Here is a 21,887-nt window from a genome sequence, read left to right as displayed (position 1 = left end):
ACATACATGTATTTATAATAATTTATATATACATATATATTATAAAATTTTATGATGAGAAATTTAGCACTTGTGTTTGAATACTTTATTTCTATATTTAAAAGTTAAGATCTCCAGAATTCAGGGCTTGGTTGGAGGAAACCCTTCAACAAAGCATGGCAAGATTATTTCTTAGATTTTTGTTATTGGTCTTAGAAGTCGTCTAGGCCAAGCTTTTGCTGCTCACTGTGGTCCCCTTTCTATAGTATTTGTGTCAGTCAATCATCTCAGTATGAGTAGTCTTGGTAATAGGAAACTCACTGTATTTGAGGTAGCCTGTGATCTTTTCGGCCGCCTTAGCTATTAGATACAATCATATTCATGCAGAGATGAAATCTTTTTTCTTATAATGTCTGTCCATGGACCTTGCTTCTGCTTCCTGGACAAACCTAGAACAAGATTGGTCTCTCATCTCTGTGGTAATGCTGCGAATGTATGAAATGGTATAATTTTCTCATCTCTAGACTGGAAAATCATAAAACAAACTGAAAAAGGAAGGAAAAAAACAGGAAGTAGAGATTATCCAAGTCTTTGTTTTTGCAGACACTTGCACCCCTTTCGGAGAATTTCTTATTTGTATAGAATAAAAACTCTCTTTTTGTGATTATATAACCACATGCTGAGCAAATGTGTCTTGCTTTCCCACTGTTGATGAATAACACAGAGGAAGAAGAGCCTTTATAAGGGCAGAGGAACCAATTACCTAACCTCCCTCTCTCTAAAATTGTAGTTAATATAAAAACAGAGGAAAAAATAGTGTTTAGGATGATGCTAGTTCATAGCATACATTTATATCATGAGATAAACATCTTAGGTTTTTCCCTCAATGGACTTTTGTTGGAAATTATAGAATTTGGTACAAGTATTTAAGGTCATTTGGTATCAATAAGTTTCTAAGCAGTAGATGAGAAGAGGGTATCATAGTCTTTTTTTCATTCCAGAAGATGTATTCCAAAATACTAACTTTAATTTTTACTAACAGCAAAAACTTTTTTAAGAAGCAGACCTAGAAGGTTCCCCCCCGCAAACACATATAACTCTCAGAATGGAGGGTTAGATAAGTTACTTTTGATACAATGATTATTATATCTCCATTCAAATTATGGTTATAAAAACAGGAATAAATGGGGAAATATTCATGATAATGTATGTTTCAGTTAGGAATACTTTTAGCTTCAAATACCAGAAAATGCAAATATCAGTGGTTTGAAAAAATTGGACTTTTTCTTACCTGATAAAAGGTCTTCATATAGGCTTTTGCTGGACTAAATTCTCCAATCAAAAGACATAGAGTGCCTGAATGAATTAAAAAAAAAAAAATCTACATGTTGTCTACAAGAGACTCACTTTAGATATAAGGACACACACAGACTGAAGGTGAAGGGATGAAAAAGATGTTTCACACAAATGGAAGTCAAAAGAAAGCTGGGGTAACTATACTTAGACAAAATAGACTTAAAAACAAAGGAAATAATAAATATCAGAGCACAAATAAAAGAAATAGAAACTAAAAAGATAATAGAGAAGATTATTAAAACTAAGAGCTGGATATTTGAAAAGGCAAACTAAATTGGTGTCTTTAGCTAGACTTACCAAAAAAAAAAAGAGAGAGAGAGAGAGAGAGAGAGAGGACTTAAATAAACAATATCAGAAATGAAAGAGGAGATGTTACATCTGATACCACAGAAGTACAAAGATGCATAAGAGACTGCTATAAACAATTATATGCCAACAAATTGGACAACCTAGAAGAAACTGATAAATTCCTAGAAATATACAGTCTACCAAGACTGAATCATTATGAAATAGAAGGTTTCAACAGAATGATTAGTTAGCAGATTTAATCAGTAATCAAAAACCTCTCAAAAAAACAAAATCAAGGACGAGAAGCCTTCACTGATGAATTCTACCAAACATTCAAAGAAGAATAATACCAGTCCTTCTCAAAGTCTTTCAAAAAACAGAAGAGGAGGGAACTCCTCCAAACTTATTTTATAAGGCCATCATCACCTTGATACCAAAACCAGAGAAGGATGCCACAAGCAGAGGAAATTACAGGCCAGTATTCTTGATGAATTTACATATAGAAGTCCTCGACAAAATATTAGCAAACCAAATTCAACAATACATTAAAATTATCATACACCATCATCAAGTGGGTATTATTTCAGGGATGCAAGGATGGCTCAGCATCCTCAAATCAGTCAATGTGGTACACTACATTAACAAAATGAAGAATAAAAATCATGATATCTCAATAAATGCAGAAAAAGCATTTGGCAAAATCCAACAACAATTTATGATAAAAACTCTCAACAAAGTGGGTATAGAGGGAACATACCTCAACATAATAAAGGCCATATATGACAAACCCTCAGCTAACATTACGCTCAATAGTGAATGGCTAAAAGCTTTTCCTCTAAGATCAAGAACAAGACAAGGATACCCACTCTGGCCACTTTTACTCAACATAATATTGGAAGTCCTCATCAGGGCAATTAGACAAGAAAAAGAAATAAAAGGCATCCAAATTGGAAAAGAAGAAGTGAAAGTGTCACTATTTGTGGATGACATGATATTATATATAGAAAGCCCTAAACCCTCCATCAAAAAAACTGTTAGAATAAATGAATTCAGTAAAGTTCCAGGATACAAATTTAATTCACAAATATTTTGAGTTTCTATACACTAATAACAAACTATCAGAAAGAGAAGTTAAGAAAACAATCCCATTTTCAGTTGCATCAAAAAGAATAAAATACCTATGTATAAATTTAACCTGGAGGTGAAAGACAAATTTAATGCCATCCATATAAAAATTCCAATAGTATTTTTTACAGAAATAAGAAAATCTTAAAATTTATATAGAACCACATAAGACCCCAAATAGCCAAAGCAAACTACCAAAATACCAAGGGCATTTTTCACAGAACTAGAACAAATAATATTAAAATTTGTATGGAAACACAAAAGACCCTGAATAGACAAAACAAAATTTAGAAAGAAGAACAGAGCTGGAGTAATCACACTCCCTGACTCCAGACTATACTACAAAGCCACAGTAATCAAAACGGTATGATACTTGCACAAAAGCAGATGCATGGATCAGTGGAACAGAATAGAGAGCCCAGAAATAATCCCATGCACTTATGGTCAGTTAATCCACCCACAACAAAGGAGGCAAGAATACACAATGGAGAAAAGACAGTCTCTTCAATAAGTGGTGCTGGGAAAACTAGACAGCCATGTGTAAAAGAATGAAATTAGAACATTCTCTAACACTGTACACAAAAGTAAACTCAAAATAGATTAAAGGCCTAAATGTAAGACCAGAAACTATAAAACTCCTAGAGGAAAACATAGGCAGAACACTCTGACATAAATCGCAGCAATGTTTTTTTGGATCTGTCTCCTAAAGCAAAGGAAATAAAAGCAAAAATAAACAAAAGGGACCTAATTAAACTCAAAGACATTTTGCACATCAAAGGAAACCATCAAGAAAACAAAAGGGCAGCATATTGAATGGGAGAAAATATTTGCAGATGATATGACCGATAAGGGATTAATATCCAAAATATAGAAACAGTTCAAACAACTCAACTTCAAAAAACAAATAACCTGATTTAAAAATGGGCATCAGTACTGAATAGACGTTTTTCAAAAGAAGAAAAGCAGATGACCAACAGGCACATGAAAAGATGCTCAATATCACTAATCATTAGGGAAATGCAAATCAAAACCACAATGAGATACCATTCGACCCAGCAACTCCACTCATAGGTGTACACCCCCCAAAAAACAAAAACATTAATTTGAATAGATACACGCACCCCAATATTCACAGCATTATTTACAATTGCAAACATATGGAAGTAACCTAAGTGTCCATCAACAGATGAACGTATAAAGAAGGTGTGGTCACTTTATACAATGCAATACTACTCAGCCATAAAAAAAATGAAATTTTGCCATTTGCAGCAACATGGATGTACTTGGAGGGTATTACGCTAAGTGAAATAAGTCAGAGAAAGTATAACATCACCTGTGTATGGAATCTGAAAAATACAACAAACTAGTGAATATAAGAAAAAAGAAGTAGACTCACAGATATAAAGAATAAACTAGTGGTTACCTGTGGGGAGAAGGAAAGGGAGAAGGGAATATAGAGGTAAATACTGGCATTAATTCTGTTATTTAAAGACGTCATAAAAATTTTAAGCTTTTTCCACCCTTTAGTTCTGCCACACTCAGGCATGCCACCTCAAGGTCACAGAATGACTGCCACAGCTCTAGACACCATAATTAAATTCCAAGACAGGAATGAGTGGGAAGAGAAGGTAAAAGGGCACAATGGCTCGGATGATGAGAGCATTTCTTTTCTCATACCTCTCTTTTAATGAAAATTAAAGTATCTTCCTGAAAACCTGCAAGCTGACTTATCCAAATATCTAACTGAACAGATCTTATTAACCTGGCCAGGTAATAACAAGTGAAAAAAAAATCAGTTTCACAATTATATGATTACTTATGACTAGTTAAAAAGTTTAAGAAACTAGTTTAAAATTATGACCAGTAGCTGAGAAAGGTAGAATCATGGGGAACATGTTTATTTTTTCTCTGGTTTCCTAAGTCTTTGTAATATGGCTACATTAGTTTGATAATGAAAGCATGCACTTCTAGTGAAAATAAGTTCATTTGAACGCAAAGTAATTAGACTTGCCTGAAAGACTCATTGATTTATCTAAAACCTTCTCTTACTTCCCACTCCACATATCTGTACTTACGCAAAGCAGGGAAAAGGGTGGGGAAGCCCTGCTAAGAACTTTATGGTCATTCTTTTAACTACAGAGCGTGCAATGTCACAGCCCACATCTTGTCCAGTGTCTCTGACTCAGAACATGATTATGTTGATTTACTTAAAAATCCATCCTGCAAATCATATTTATTTTTTTAATAAATTTATTTGTTTTATTTATTTTTATTTTTGGCTGTGTTGGGTCTTCATTGCTGCACACGAGCTTCTCTCTAGTTGCGGCGAGCGGGGGTTACTCTTCGTTGCGGTGCAGGGGCTTCTCATTGCAGTGGCTTCTCTTGTTGTGGAGCACGGGCTCTAGGCGTGCAGGCTTCAGTAGTTGTGGCACTCGGGCTCAGTAGTTGTGGCACATGGGCTTAGCTGCTCCACGGCATGTGGGATCTTCCCGGACCAGGGCTTGAACCCATGTCCCCTGCATTGGCAGGTGAATTCTTAACCACTGTGCCACCAGGTAAGCCCTGCAAATCATCTTTAAAACATAGAATATACTTAGTAGTGAGCTGGAAATGTGATTCGTTTTGTGACCTCCTTCTTGTTGCTTCTACCTTACTGGCCCCTCCTAGTCTCATTTGATGGCTTCTCCTGATTTTCCAACCTCTAAATGTGAAAGTCTCCTGACTCAGTACTCAGACCTCATCTTTGCTCTAGTTATACTCTCTAAATTATCTAATTCCCGTTAAGTCCACATTTATACCTTCAGCACAGATATTTTATTCAAACTTCAGACTCATTTATTCAACTACCTACTTGACATGTCTTCTTGGATGCTATTTATGCTTCTTAAACATTGTACAAATACCAAACTCTTGAAATCCCTCAAATCTGCAGGGTTATTTGTTTTTTCATCTCATAAAATGCACCTCTACCTGTCTAGTTTCTAACACAAAAGGATTGGCATCATTCTTTTTTTTTTTAACATCTTTATTGGCGTATAATTGCTTTACAATGGTGTGTTAGTTTCTGCTTTATAACGAAGTGAATCAGTCATACATAAACATATGTTCCCATATGTCTTCCCTCTTGCGTCTCCCTCCCTCCCACCCTCCCTATCCCACCCCTCCAGGCTGTCACAAAGCACCAAGCCAATATCCCTGTGCCATGCGGCTACTTCCCACTAGCTATCTACCTTACTACGTTTGTTAGTGTGTATATGCCCATGACTCTCTCTCGCCCTGTCACAGCTCACCCTTCCCCCTCCCCATAACCTCAAGTCCGTTCTCTAGGAGGTCTGCGTCTTTATTCCTGCCTTACCCCTAGGTTCTTCATGACATTTTTTTTTCTTAAATTCCATATATATGTGTTAGCATACGGTATTTGTCTTTTTCTTTCTGACTTACTTCACTCCGTATGACAGACTCTAGGTCTCCTGCTGCAGTTGAATTCATTGGCAAACTCGTTCAGCTCTCCTTCTAAAGATGCCTCCGATCTGACCGTTTCTCATAACCTCCATTGCTCCCACCCAGAGAAGGCAGGTGACTGGGACACAGTCACACAGCTTATTGAGAGAGCCAGAACCCAATTCTAAGATATCTCGTATATAGACCAGTGTTCATCCAAAGTATAAAATGTCTGCAGATATGTTTTTTGTTGTTCTTTTATTGTTTTTTTTGGCGGTACGTGGGCCTCTCACTGTTGTGGCCTCTCCCGTTGCGGAGCATAGGCTCCAGACGCGCAGGCTCAGCGGCCATGGCTCACGGGCCCAGCCGCTCCGTGGCATGTGGAATCTTCCCGGACCGGGGCACGAACCCGTGTCCCCTGCATCGGCAGGCGGACTCTCAACTACTGCACCACCAGGGAAGCCCCACAGATATGTTTTATTTCATATTTATACCTCCTCATGACTTAGGTCTGAAAGGTGTTCAACCTAAAATCTAATCATCAACAGAGATGAGTTTTTTCATGTAAAGGCAGTTTTCCTGTTGCAGGTTAGGTGGCTGCCATGGTGTCTGGTCAACATAACTCAGATGTACCCATAGCATTCACTCAGGAAAATGTGTGTGTGTGTGTGTGTGTGTGTGTGTGTGTGTGTGTGTGTTTGATAGAGACAAGATTTAATTAAAAAAAAATACACACCGACATAAGTGCTTGATGATGGAATATCCAAGGATAGACCATTTCCTTATAGAGTTTAGCATCTATTTGTAGTTTTGTATATAGTGGGCTTGGGTTTGAATGGCTAAAAAATCATAAATAAATAAACATGTTGAAACATCATTAAAAATTGTAATACTCAGTCTTAAGAGAAAAAGCAGACTATAATGATAGAAAATAATGTGGGGTGACTTATTTAGATGACATAGTCAGGGAATGACACTCTGAAAAGTGGACATTTGGTCTGAGACCTGAAGGATGAAACACAGCGGGAAGAAACTGCATGGGCACAGGCCTTGGGAGAGAGCTGGGAAGGACATTCTCAAATGTTAGATAGCAGGTAAGGAGTAAGTGAAATCCTAGATAAGGTATTATGGGCCATAATAGAGATGTTTGAGGTTCATTCCAATTGCCATGGAAAGCCTTTAAAAAATTTAAAACAGGAGAATGATGTTTTTCTTTGCAAAAATTATTCTAGGTAATAAGACCAAAGCAGGGGTTAAATCCATATGTGGAGAAGGTTAGCACCCTTCACCGTCACAGCATTGGTGTCACTGGTTTGTGAAAGAGTGAGGTCCCCATCAGTAGGTACTTGTGCCACCACAAGACAGAATATTGCAGAGAGGGCCTATGGGATTATAGATTGGGCATTAGGTTATATATGGACCTTTCTAATCATCCCCAAACTTTGAGCTCCTGTAGTACTATTAACTGAGCTAATTATTAAAGTCTCTTTAGGAATGATAGAAAAATCATAAAATCAAAGGGGTTATTATTTAGAACAGAATTCTCCAAAACCTTATATATTAAATATATACTCACCTACAAAGTGGATATCCCCTTCCCAAGATGAGGCTGACGTATACGATGTGAACCTTCCATTAGGGCAGATGGTCTCAATCGTTTTGGAAATATATATCATCTAGTGGTGTTGTTTAAAATGAAGATCCAGGGCTCCCATCCCTTGGAGATTCTAATTTAATAGATCTGAAGTGAGGCCTGAGAAATTGCAACCTTAATAAGCATCCTAGGAGATCCCAATAGGCGAGGTGGACCAGGGCTGCACTTTAGGAAACAGTGGACTTGGTGATGTCCCTATGCAGATTCTAGCTCTCCTTCACCTCTTGTTGTCATCCACCAAGATCAGGAGTATTGTAGCTCTGAGGATATTTTAACTTGCATTGTCACGTTACTCAACCTTTATGAGCCAAACCCCCTTCATCTGTAATAAAAGCATAAGATGCTTTTGTGAGGACCAGAAATGCAAGATGCGGACCTGAGAGCCTGGCATATCCTACCTGTTTAATAAACAGCACCTACTGTCTGCCTTATTTCTGTCTAATTTATTTAGCCGCCTCTTTCCTAGTTATCTTGGTTTACTGACGCCGAGTCAGCATTGACCTGTGTTGGTTTGCTTCTACATTATTGTCATCTTCCTCTTGCCTCCACCTCGCCCACAAATTCCCAGAGACCTGCAGCTATCACCTTAATTCAAGTTTTGCACTCTCTCTGCATCATTATAAAGACACTAGAATAAAAATGCTAATATTACAGCTGTGGAATAACTGTAACTATCAAATTCTTTTACTCTTGTGTTTCCTGCTACCTAAATTAATTCTCTCTTGTAGAACCCCTCATCTTTCTTGTTTAACGTGAGTACTGAGAAGCAGAGAAGACTATGCAGTGGCTAGATGAGGTTCTGGAAAAAGCTACCAAATGATGAGAAACATTTGCATTGCATTAGCTTCCATAGAATATAAACAAAGTTTGAAGGGAGAGAGGAAAGTCAGTCCACTCTGGGGCACTGGGCACACTAATTTGTATCTGTTGTCTTCAAAAATTCAAATTGGTGGGGCTTCCCTGGTGGCGCAGTGGTTGGGAGTCCGCCTGCCGATACAGGGGACACGGGTTCGTGCCCCGGTCCGGGAAGATCCCACATGCCGCGGAGCGGCTGGTCCCGTGAGCCATGGCTGCTGAGCCTGCGCGTCCGGAGCCTGTGCTCCGCGACAGGAGAGGCCACAGCAGTGAGAGGCCCGTGTACCGCAAAAAAAAAAAAAAAAAAATTAAATTGGAAAGTCCTTGAAGTGTAAAAGAAAAATAATAAAATGACTAAAATATGGCTGAATGAATCCCCTTTTTTCAAATCTTCACGTATGTGCAGTAAAGAGCCTGTTCTAGTTTGTTTGAAATTAAAAGGAAATATTCTTCGAATTAAATGTCATTGCAAGCAAACTCTAGGTTGTGCTGGAGGATGATCAAGGGACAAGTTAAATGAAATATTTGGGGAATCTGAATAGACACAGAATCTGGCTGGTTTCATTTGCTGCGTTCCATTTAATCTGTCTTTCAATAGGTCCAGTAAGATGCCCAAAGAAATAGCTATGTCTTTCTGAACAAAAATATTGTCACGTGGTCTTATTTTGTCTTTAAATAAACTCCTAAGAAAAGTTTTACAAGGGTGTAAAATTGAAACCACAATTAGCTACCTATTTGGTAATTTGTTTATTTAAGAGAATAAAATGAGACTTGTGCCAGAAAATCCAGGTTCCCCGATTGCCAAGGCTTGTTAAGCCCTCCCTGTCAGTTTCTGCCTAACTTCCTCTCTCCCTGACCCCTCCTCTGGACTGGGAGAGCTGGGATTTTTGTATCATCCAGTCTTATATATTTGAAAAGGGAGAAAGTATAGTGAACACTGCGCTTTCTCCTCCTCTGTTTGCAAAAGCTGGAAAAAAGCTTGACCTTCCCAGGCAGCTCACTTATGGTTCATATTTGATTTGAGGGAGGAGAGGTAGGGAGGGACAGGAATCATGAATATGAAAATGTAGGAATAATAGCCATTATTATTTAATAGACATTATGAGGCAGGGATATTTACATCATGCCTATTTCTTTTCTCTAGGCACTGTTGGAAACAGGTTAGCCTACCTTCACTAGGGTAGTGGCTAAAAGACAGTATCCTGGATTAGAAAACTACAAAGTAGCCCTGAAGAGTCCCTAAGGATTCCCAAATGCTGAATTCATGTACACACAGTAGTTTTCTTTACTGAGTGAAAGTGCCTCATAATTTCATTTTATATTTTGAAGAAAGGGCTTTGTTTGGCATTATTTAACTTCATTTGTTTGTTTGTTTTTTTCTTAATCGGTTTCCTAATAGAAAATAAAATTTTCTATTTATGCTTACTGAAGACTTTACTAAAAGTAGCAGGTCAGGATGAAAACTATGGGCATGAGATGGACTGTTCAGGGCAGTTCTGACTTTATTTTTAAAGTTGCTGGTTAAAAATGATTCCTGCTAAATAATAAAGCAATAGATTTGGCTACAAACAATTGCCCTCATTTGATGTGCTTTAATAAAAACTAATAGGTTCCAAGTTTATTTCACTCATTTGCTTAACAAATACTTATTGAGCACCTACTATGTGCCAGGCACCATTCCAGAGGTTGTGACTAAATTAATGAACAAAACAAACCACTGTCCCTTAGAGTGTTCATTCCAGTGACAGAGTATAGGTAATCTAATTTTTAAGAAAGTAAACAGATTATGTGAAAGACCATTTGTCTAAACGACTACTTCTATTAGACAAGAACCCCAGAGAACTGGGGCATATTTTAGTATTATTTCAGATGTATTCGTAGAGAATCAATTGTGGATAAAATACCAAACACGTTTTGTTATTATTGCCTTTGAGATTTTCTGGTTTCTCCCTCATTCATTTTACTTTTGATGAATCCTGCCCTCCTGTCTTAATTAAAAATCATTCTTTTTCTAAATGAAACTCATTTACTGAATTCTAAGAGACAGTGCACCTGAAAAGAAATAGCACCACTCACCACTGAAGTTCACACAGCTGAAAAATGGAATTTGCAAAACTTACTGGTGATTTTGCTAATACCAAATTATGATAAAGAGTATACTAAACTTGCTTTGAATTTATTCGTCTTAATGAGCTTTTATCTTTGTTTATTGGAAATTTAAAAATTTGTTGATCTAGATTCTTTCTACTTCATCAAAATCACTATTTGTCTTTAATCAAGTTATTTTTATTAAGCCATTCAAATGCATGGTTAAATACATTTTAAGATGTTTCCGAATAGGTATTCATGCATATGCTACAAAATTCAAACACTAAAAAGAGAATATGATGAAAATCAGTCTCCTTTCCTTTTTTGTTCTCAGCCACGCAGGTGCCCTCCCTCATTCGTTTACTGTGACTAGGTTCTTCTAGATCTTTCCAGTGATATTCTAAAGGAGCTTCTCAGACTTTACAATGTGCATATGAATCTTGTTAAAATACAGATTCTTATTCAGGGGGTGTGTGCTGAGGCTTGAGATTCTCCATTTCTAAGAAGTTCCCAGTGAGGCTGCTAGCTTCACTGGCGAGGTGGTGAAGCACATTAGTTTATATTTGTCTCCGTGTTTACTTGTTTATTGGCCTTAAGAGAGCAAGATGTACTCATACATATACACAACTTTCTGCTTTCTACTATGACTTCAGCCCTAGGGTTCCGGCTTTGAGCTTTGCTTTGTTACAAAGTTTTCTTCTAATCTTTGCCTGAAGTGATCATTTATGCAGTATGTTAGAAATCAAACCATAAATGATGAACGTTAGCAATATAACCATTTGAAGCCTGCTACTAGGTGATGTGTACATTGTAATGACTAGGAGAATCCCTCTTTGCAAATTTGCCATCTGCTTTTTAAAGTAAGGTTAGAATAAGTCCTCAATTCCAAGCAGCCTCTAAATTTTAGCAGAGAGCATACTGAGGACTTTAGCTTGCAGCCAGTACCATTAATCTAATACAGATGCCATCATACTTGGAAACGATACAGTTAAGCTCCCCGAAAGCAATATAAAGTGCAAAGATCATTTAAATATTTTAAAGTCATAAGCATTCATATTCTCTGTACCTGGATAAAGTAGTCTCGAGAGATGGCGGTGATCGATATCACAAGAGGTACAGATGTTGTCTTTGTTGGACCTGTATGTAAGTGTAATTCAGACAGCTTGGGAGCAACCCATAAAAGAAAATTAAAATTTCATGCTTGTTTCTTCCCCTCTACAAGAAAATGGAGGCCTATAAGATTCAAGTTTGCCCATCTGTGTGGTATGCGAGTCTGTTCACATGAGTACTTGCTAACCCAACACAAGATTTGGTTTTAAAAGAGAACCTGTATCAGGGGCACTTTTCAGAAATAAAGATTTGGACCATCAAAGTCTCAGTTTCTGTGTCTTCGGCAGAAGGGGCCAGGGGTACAGGTTTCTCTTTGATGCCCAGTTAGTATCTCTCAGTGATGCTCAGTTAGCATCTCTTAGTATCTCTCCGTGTGTCTTTTGGTGTCACTGGCTCGGGGTCTCCATGTGGAGGATTCTTAGACCGGGTGCTGAGCTGGTTGTCTTAAAGGACCAAGGTTGAGGGGGAGAGTGATCTGGATCTGTCCAATCTCTTAAGCATACACCTTTCTACCACCAGTCGTGAATCTCAAACTTAGGTGATGTAGGCGTGTACTAAACAGTATGCAGAGTCATAGAAAACAAACAGCATATCCTCCTGAATTTTCAATTGAATTAAAAATATGGCAGGTCCATATTAAAACATAATAAAAAAAACACTCAAACAAGCATAAATGCAAAATTCTGTTGGATTTTTAAGTTAACCTGAGATTTCAAACCAATATCTATCGAGCTTAGAGCAGTGCCTCTAGGCTCCTTGGAAAGCACATTTAGTGGCTTCGGCCACTAAATACCCTTCTACCTAGTAGAAGGGCATTTCAATGGGGAAATTTTAGGAATACTGAAGAGGTCAGAATCCAGATCGTTTGAATTGCAACTACATTTCTTTGTCTCCTGAGGGACTCTGGAGTGGGCCTATGCAAAATATTTTGGAGCCAAGAAAGTTGTTGAAACTTTCTTTCATGTTTTTGAAATATTGACTTTCTGGAGGAAATGAGGAAGTATCCTAGAGGTTGTTGAGAGATCCAGACCGGCTTAGGAGATGTCATCAATGAACTTCTAATAAATGATCTCTATAGAGAAAAATCTGTGCCTTTGAGGTCTTTGTAGACTGAAGGGGTAAAAATATTTTTCTAGAATTAACCCATTTCTGCTGGAAGTAGAGAACAAGTCACTTCTTTACAGAAAGGATGCATGACGTAGTAAACATTGTTTGTCACATAGACTGGATTTTAATCCCTCCCTTCAAACCTTGGACTGGACACTGAAGTTCTCCAGGTCTTAGTGTTCTCATCTGAAAAATGGGCTGAGGATGAAAGGAGCTAGTAGTGGATCAGTGTTTGCGTTCTCCTCTTTTTTTTCCTTCTATATTTTTCCTTTCCAACTCCCATTCCCTTTGTGCCTGGCAGTCGACAATGAATAGTACATCTCCATTTGAATGGGAAAGTGGTACCCTACAGTAGGGACTCAGAGCAAATGGCCTGGGTCTCCACCAACCCTGAGATTCCCTCTGGTGATCCATGAAAGCTTTTGGCTAAGGAGCCATTTAGATAAATAATCAACTACTCAGAATGTAAACATATTTAAATCTTACTGTTTACCGGCACTTCGAAACTAAATTTACACAAAAGGATGACCTAGAAACAAGGAGGAAAAAGCTGTGTGGCATTTAGATGCATATCACATATGCATAATTGATTCTTTAAAAGGTTAGGGCTTCCCTGGTGGCGTAGTGGTTGAGAGTCCGCCTGCCGACGCAGGGGACACGGGTTTGTGCCCCGGTCTGGGAGGATCCCACATGCCGCGGGGCGACTGGGCCCGTGAGCCATGGCCGCTGAGCCTGCACGTCCGAAGCCTGTGCTCTGCAACGGGAGAGGCCACAACGGTGAGAGGCCCGCGTACCGCAAAAAAAAAAAAAAAAATTTAAAAGGTTAAGTACCCTTGACATATGTATGGTTGGTGATATACCCCTGATGGGTTCATAATCATTACGGCAGTGGCTTTGTTTTGCATAATTCTAAAGTAAATGTCACATTTCTTCTTTGGAGATTCCAGGACTGGTATTCAGAAAAGCATATGTTTCTAAGTAGATAGCTGGGAAGAGGAGCTACTCTTTTCCAAACAGAAGGACTATTCACGTAGCTAGTACACTAAGCTTTATGAGAAGCCGACTGCCACTAAATTCTCTCGGATTGAAATGCAATTACATATCAAGGACAGGACAAGTGCTACCTATAAACAGAAAAGCTCAAATACATGACTTTTTTTTTTTCCTGTTTTGCTTTGTTTTTGCAGGGTATTTGCAGGAAGAATTCAGTACCCCAAACACACTATAATCCTTAATTGAAATGCACATATCAGGCAATTTGGTGAATCCTTTAGCGGCTTTTTTCAGAAGCTTATTGTAGCTCTGAAGGACTGGTCTTTTCTTATGTCCATAAACAATTATAAAGATGCTAAGGAAATTAATAAAAGAAGCAAGTCACTAAAAAGTATGTAGAATGAAATACCATAATATATGCCATAAGAATCAGAAAAAATAGGCAACATGAGGATACATATGTAAGTGGTAAAAACTATGTAAATGGGAATGATTATTACAAAAATTCAAGTTTTGGTTTTCTTCTTTGGGGAAGGAGGGAAATACAATTTGTGTGGTGCTCACAGGGGTTTTCACCATCCACGGGTGTTTACTGTTGTTTTTAAGTACTGTTATTAAACCTTTTTTCAGGTGTGTTATATTTTCTAATTTTTGAAAATGGAAAAGGCAAAATAACAAAACACAGTGAAGAGAAAGCACAAATTAAGTTGGTTAAAAAAAAGAAAAAGACAATGTAATATGGTAATCATAATAAAAGTAAATATATCAGTCTCAGGTTGGTGGATGTATCTTCATGTCGTACTTTAAAAAAAATTAAATGCATGCTATGTGCAAGACACAGCTATAAAATACAAGTCCCTGCAAGGGTCAAAAGTAGAAAGACAGATACAAACTAACAAAAGAAAACTATTGTGGCTGTTTAAATGATGGGAAACTGGACTTTAGGACAAAATGTAATGTTATGTATTTTCTCTGTCTCTAATTCCTATTTCTCCATTCATACTCTGAGCCTGGGCCATCCAGGCATCTGCTCCAACCCTCCAGGTCTTTTGATAATTATCTCCACCCATTTTTGTCTTATTCCTAGCTAGTCATTTTAAAAGCCCTGGATCTTCAGTTTCTCAACTCTGGGAGTAGTTATCTGTGTACCACTGATTTGGTACTTACGATATGCTGTATTTTAATGTTACAGATATTCATGCATTTCTTTAATTATGTTGTAACATCCTAAAGCTAGAGATTATACTTTATTCATCTTTTTACACCCCCCTGTCACCTCACTCTAGGAACTGCCATATGGTAGAACCATGTCACATGGCATATAGTAGAGTCAATAAACATGTCAGCAGTCGACTGAAAAATGGCTTCTGAAAAAACATTAAAAGCTCTTTCAGAACATTTGAGTACTTTGCCAATGTTCTGCATTTGCATTTTCTAAGCTAGCTCTCAGCCTAAATTTTAGAATGGAAGGAGGAAGAGAAACTAATGGTAAGAGAGTTACCCAGAACTGTGCAGAGTTGGTGAGACCAAGACCAATAGGAGGGTGCCCCGCTCTGGACCTAGCTGGGAACTCCCATAGGTTCAAGGCTGATCTTTAAGGCTGATCTTTAAGGCTGCCTCTCTCTGCACCTGGAACAAAGTCCATCACATCATACACCATCAATAGATGCTTCTTCAAAGTGTGAGAGAATTAAACATTAGTCTTGGATCATTTAATTCACTCCCATGGCCTCAAAACAATGTGCCACTGAAGGCTTCCCAGTATGGATTTTAAGCTCTGACTATTCTGCAGAGGGAGAGGGTGACTGGGCAAGGAGATGGGTAAGCCCGGCCCAGGCAGGATGCAGATGTTAGCACTTGGATTTTTACTCTGGGCTTAGGACGTGATTGGAGCAAACCTGAGTAGAGTGGGTTTGGTTCTGCCAGCTGATGGGGGTCTATGGAAACATGCAACAGATGTTTAAAAAGAGATGGGAAAGCCCATGGAACAGATCATCAGTGCCTGTCCTGCTGGCCACCAAGAAGTAGCGGGGATTCCTCTTTTCTCATGGCATACAAGATATGATGTCTGCTGCAAACCTCTTTTAAAATCCTAGTTTTTTGCTTGTTTCTTTTTTTTTTGCGGTACGTGGGCCTCTCACCGTTGTGGCCTCTCCCGTTGCGGAGCACAGGCTCCGGACGCGCAGGCTCAGTGGCCATGGCTCACGGGCCCAGCCGCTCCGCGGCATGTGGCATCTTCCCGGACCGGGGCACGAACCCGCGTCCCCTGCATCGGCAGGCGGACCCTCAACCACTGCGCCACCAGAGAAGCCCTAAAATCCTAGTTTTTTAATAAGTAATACATAAAACATATGATATAAAATTCAAAGGATATAGTAAGAATATGGCAAAAATAAGTATTCCTGTCACCTCTGCCCATAGTTGCTCTCTCTGAAGACATCTGCAGTTACCAGTTAACCCACTTGGTTTTAGGTATACCTAAACACTTCCTGTTTGTGGATACACGTACATGTCTATATGGGTTTATATATTTTCTGACAAATAGTTCATCTAATAACATACTACACCGAATCATGATTTTTTTTCATTTAACAATTTATGCCACAGTTCTTTCCATTTTTCGTTTTCTTTTTATTATCTTTAAAATCCCAGCCTCTAATACTGTCTGATACACTGACTCTGTTCAACTTTAGTTTCGTGAGCAAATGAATGAGTGATTTCATAATAGTCTCTGATTCATTCTGAACCTGAAAGTCACCCACCAATGCATTTTATACATGTCTTGTCTTACACCCCATCTCTAATATGCATGGTTTGCCTGTAAACACCCTCTAAGTTAATCTCAAAAAATTTGAACCTCCCTTGAATGTTGTCTTTCAGGCTCTCCTCCAGAAGTTATCTCTAAGCGCTTAACAACTGTGTCCTGTTTTTTATTGCCCTACATTCTTATTTGTTAATATAGTAGCCATAAGATGTGAATAATACTCTTAATAATAATTTTTATTGAGTACTTATTTGTGCCAGACATCGTGCTAAGCATTTCTCACGAATCTCTACATCTATGAAGTAAGGAACAGTATCACCCTCTCTGTACACCTGTCAGTGCCCTCCCAGGATCTCCTTGACTCAACCTTAAGTTGCTGTGCAGACCATTTCCTTATATACGGTGGCTTCCAGCATCGTGCTGCCCAAGTGACCTCCGGAGAATGTGTTCAGCCCAAGTGGGCAGGCCAAAGTGCTAACATATTGACAACCCCAAAGTGTCCTGACCAATGAGGTATAGACACTCATGGAGGTGGATAAATACCCTGGCTTTCTCTCCTCTTTGGGAAAAGTTTGAGCTGTGTTCTGCCCAGTCATTTCTTCTGTGTGTCCCTGTGTGATTGAGCCTGAGTTGCTCATATCTGTAAACCCCTTTCTGTCTCACCCTTTATTACCTTTCCTCCCTGCCCACTTCCTTACTTCCTAGAATCACCTGCCAAATAAACTGCTTACAGTCAAATCCTTGCCTCACGGTCTGCTTTTAGGGAAACCAAACCTAGGGAAACTGAGGTTCAGAATATGTGAGTAATTTGTTCAAGGTCATCTGTACATCAAGTGGCAGATTCAAGCTATGAACCAGAAGCCACACTCAGAAGCACCATTCCTTACTGTTAGGTAGATGGTAAGTGCCTCAAAGCAGGCCAAGGAATACTCTCTTCCCTCCATGGTGTGTTTCAAAATGCAAACCAATGTTGGAGCTTAATACATACTTCTGCTGGGCAATGCCGTTCTATGTTTTGGGGTGTCTCTTTTCCACCCCAGCCCATCAGGACTTGCATTTTTGGTAATGTTGGCTAAACATATGTGCTTGTGATTTGTTACTGAAAGTGCGATTTACAAAGAATTTCTCATGCTTGTTTACTTGCTGTCTTCTCCTTGTTGGTCTACAGATAGCAACTTCATCCTCGCCAACGCCCAGGTGGCTAAGGGTTTCCCCATAGTCTACTGTTCGGATGGCTTCTGTGAGCTTGCTGGATTTGCCCGGACAGAAGTCATGCAGAAGAGTTGTAGCTGCAAATTCTTATTCGGGGTTGAGACCAACGAGCAACTGATGCTTCAGATAGAAAAGTCCTTGGAGGAAAAAGCAGAATTCAAAGGAGAAATTATGTTCTACAAGAAGAACGGTGAGTTGGCTTTTTCTGATGGGTGCTCCTTGGACAGTTGTGAAAGGTCACCCACCTTCTTTTAACTCCCATTGCTGTAATTGCTCCATAACTCCCACTAAGGCTTAATGGTATTTTACATAAATACAGTCTGTTATTGAAGTTCCACAAATAACTTGGATGATGGCCTTGTTTTAGCCATTAACAGCATAAACTACCTGAAAATTTAGCGTTAGAATTACAATTATTCAATGTCAATATATTAACTGAGGTAATATATGTTAAAATAAAGTGTATTATGTTGTGGTCATGCTTAAGATATATATCAGATATGATGGTTGTTAATATATTAACAGATTCAGAGATAGTTAACTATTCAGAGATAGTTTTCCATCTTTAAGAACCACATCTCAGCCTCAGTCATTAGGGACAGAGATCCAAGTGTTTGACAGCAGAAAAAGAAGTTAATTTAAAGGACATGAGCATAGGCATTTTCTCTTCCAGTTTCCTGTTCACAGAGCCTTTCTCACTATTCTTAAATTCTAGAGACAAAATAAGAGACACACAGTGTCTCAGGGTGGGAGTACATTTTCCTGGACTCAACACTGCCACTGGGCAATACTATTTTCTTGTGGCTATGGTTTTGACTCTCTTCTAAATGAAAAAGTATCTAGGCATGGGTGTAGTTTCCACAGTGCTTGGTTCCTACATGGGAATAGATATCATTATCCTGTAAGCCGTGGTAGAGGGGGTGAATCCAAGAGGCATTATATTGGAGAAATGCTAGATCAAAAATGAGAACAAACCATCATTTTCCAGTTTCTAGAATTCTGTCTCTTTTTTTAATACTTTTCCTTTGAGTAACATAGCCCCCTGAGTTTTATTTAGCTGGGCACATGGCCGCCTAGCTAAAGAATATATTCCCCAGCCTTCTTTGCAGTTAGCTAGGGCATGTGTCTAAGTTCTGGCCAATGATATATAAGAGTGAATGATTTATGCAACTTCTGGGTGAAATCCCTAAAAAACGAAATTGTTTGACCTCTAATTTCTCTTCTTCTCCTTTCCCGTGGTGTTGTGGACTGAATTACATCCCTTCAAATTTCATATATCAAAGCCCTAACCCCCAGTGTAACTGTGTGTAGGGATAGGGCCTTTTAAGGTTAAATGAGGTCATAAGGATGGAGCCTTAATCCAATATGACTGGTGTCCTTATATGAAGAGGAAGAGACACCAGGGATATGTGTACATAGAGGAAAGGTCATGTGAAGACACAGCGAGAAGGTAGCTATGTATGAGCCAAGGAGAGAAGCCTCACCTTGATCTTGGACATCCAGCCTCTAGAACTGTGGGAAAATAAATTCCTGTTGTTTAAGCCACCCAGTCTGTGGTATTTTGTTATGACAACCCTAGTAAACTCATACATACGAGTCAGAATGTTAAGGCAAGGCTGGAAAGCCAGCTTCAACCATTTGTCAAGGTCGACAGCATAGAGTAATACAGAGCAACAATAGGTAAGGAGCCTGGGTGTGGTTTTAGGTCCACCTTTCCCATCCTAGACAAAGACACATCCAGTTCTATCTTGTTTGAATCACTCTATTTCTAGGTGTTTTTGTTACAACATTTAAATTGTACTCTAATTCAAGGTTTCACAACCTTGGCACTATTAACATCTGGGGCCAATAATTCTTTGTTGTGGGGGCTTTCCTGTGCATTGTGGACAATTAACAGCATCTCTGGCCTCTTTAATACTTAGTACTGGGGTCATTTTTAGGAGGAGGTATCTGAGCGTGAACATGGGAACTTCATCCTCTTTTAAAAGTTATTTGTCTTTGGAGGACAGTCCTTGATTGTGTGAATTTTGGATGCATGGTAGTCAGGAAGTATTGGCAAGCACCCCTCTGGGAGGAATAGGATTTCCAGTTCTTTGGCACCAGGAACACAGTTCAGACCATTGTGTCCTTCCCAGTGTCAATAGATAAGGCCTACATTGCAAATGCGATAAAATAAAAGGATTCTAGCTCTATCTAATTTTACCACAATCACTGAAAAGGGGGCCTGAGATAAAAGAAAATGGAGTTGGTCACTGAGAATGCAAACTGGTAGGGAGTGATAAAACCGCCATCTGGTGAACAAAGGGAAAAGGAGAGGCTTTGTCTGAAATATCCGCTGACTGCAGACTTGTCCTTCTTAAGATAGGTGCCTTGTACAGGTCTCTCCAAATCCATTTGTGTTTCTTCCTTTTTAAGCCTTCTCACAATATCCAAATGTGGCACCTCTGAGAAAGGTTAAGGCCAAGGAGGAGAGTTTAGGTGGCAAGGCCAAAGGGTGGAGACTTTGGAGGTCAGAAAAGTAGAAATATAAAGCACAGGGTGGGAGTGAACCCCTAAAAGAGTTTCCCGAGCCTAGTTTTTTATAAAGATGCCTACAACCTTGGACCCCTTTGGATGGAAATCATTAAAGGCACCAAGAAAGAATAAGGTTTTTAAAAATTAGGTAATAAATAAGAAGACAACTAGCTTCACAGATAAGCAAAACACTCAAACTTTTCTTCGGCTAAAGTACAGAGAGTAATATTTTATATTTTTATGTGCAGGAGTTAACATTTCTTATTTCTTGTCCTCCCTTTAAATTGCCCAGATTCTACCTATACATCAGAAATAGACCATTACGATGTCTTTTCAAAAAGCAGTCCCCTCCACTTCTGCTGATATACAAAAGGCATTAACCACGGCTATTCTAGACAAACAAATGTATGGGTACCTGAACCAAGGGTCACAATTTTATAAATTCGGTGTTTATCCTCATTGTTTTTTTTTAATATCAGCAATACTTTACTTATAGAGTGGTTCCCTCCTTTTTTACACGCAGCATACTTTGCACACTATTCTATAGTTGCAGAGCAATATCTTTTACAACTGTGTATACCTTTTAGAACAACATATGCTGGATGACAATCACTCATTCTTTTGTACAGTATTACATCATATGGATCAATCATAGTATTCCATCAGGTGGCTCCACCCTAGTCACTTACAGTATTACATCAGGTGGATCCATTATAGTATTACATAGTCAGTTAAATAAACCTCTACTGATGGACACTTGTGTTCCCTCTAAAATGTGATCACTCATTTGCATAGTATTACATCATATGATTCAGTTCAACGACTCCCCTACTGATGGACATTTGTGTTCCCTCTAGAATGTTATCTGTTTTCTTTGCTCTTTCTGTCTCTGTCTCTCTCTCTCTTTTATGTACTACTGTTGTTATTTAGAAAGTTTTGTGTTTTTTCTAAAAGTTATCTTTTATGTGGTATGTTTATATTGTATAGTCCCACTTTTTAAAGATTTTTGTCTTCATTTTCTATCATAAGCAATGTTATAGTTACCCACTTCTCCCTCCTTTCTCTCCCCACAAGCTAATTTAAAGTAATGTCCTTTTAGTACCAGTTAATATCTATAAGATAATCAGCGTGCATGGTCTGCTTTCCTTATTATCGCTCTATGTTCCTCTCTCACCTCTTTCATAGTTATATTTACATTGTCAGCTCAAATAACAATTGCATGTATTTTGTCATTCTTATCCTCCTTTATTTAATCTTGTTGCTACAGTGAAATAATGATCACCTTATATTCTGTTCTAAAGCTTCTCCAATAATTTCTTCATTGTCAGAAGCTTGTTTTCTGAGCCATCTTAGGAAGAGCTCATGGAAACTGTTTCCCTGAGCCCCTGCATTTTAATAACA

General features: G+C 38.6%; 1 protein-coding gene across 1 annotated transcript in view; it reads left to right on the top strand.

The window, feature by feature from the left end:
- The window catches only part of KCNH8 (potassium voltage-gated channel subfamily H member 8), a 386,943-nt gene that overhangs the window by 110,177 nt on the left and 254,879 nt on the right, over nt 1-21,887 (top strand). The window contains exon 2 of the mRNA XM_019934429.3: nt 17,929-18,162. Within this exon, the coding sequence (XP_019789988.2) occupies nt 17,929-18,162 (234 nt within the window). The remainder of the gene's footprint in view (nt 1-17,928; nt 18,163-21,887) is intronic.

The sequence above is a fragment of the Tursiops truncatus genome, chromosome 4 (assembly GCF_011762595.2).
Source record: "Tursiops truncatus isolate mTurTru1 chromosome 4, mTurTru1.mat.Y, whole genome shotgun sequence".
In the NCBI taxonomy this organism is placed as follows: Eukaryota; Metazoa; Chordata; class Mammalia; order Artiodactyla; family Delphinidae; genus Tursiops; species Tursiops truncatus.
The sequence above is the reverse complement of the archived record's forward strand: the minus strand, read 5'-3'. Positions and strand labels throughout refer to the sequence as shown.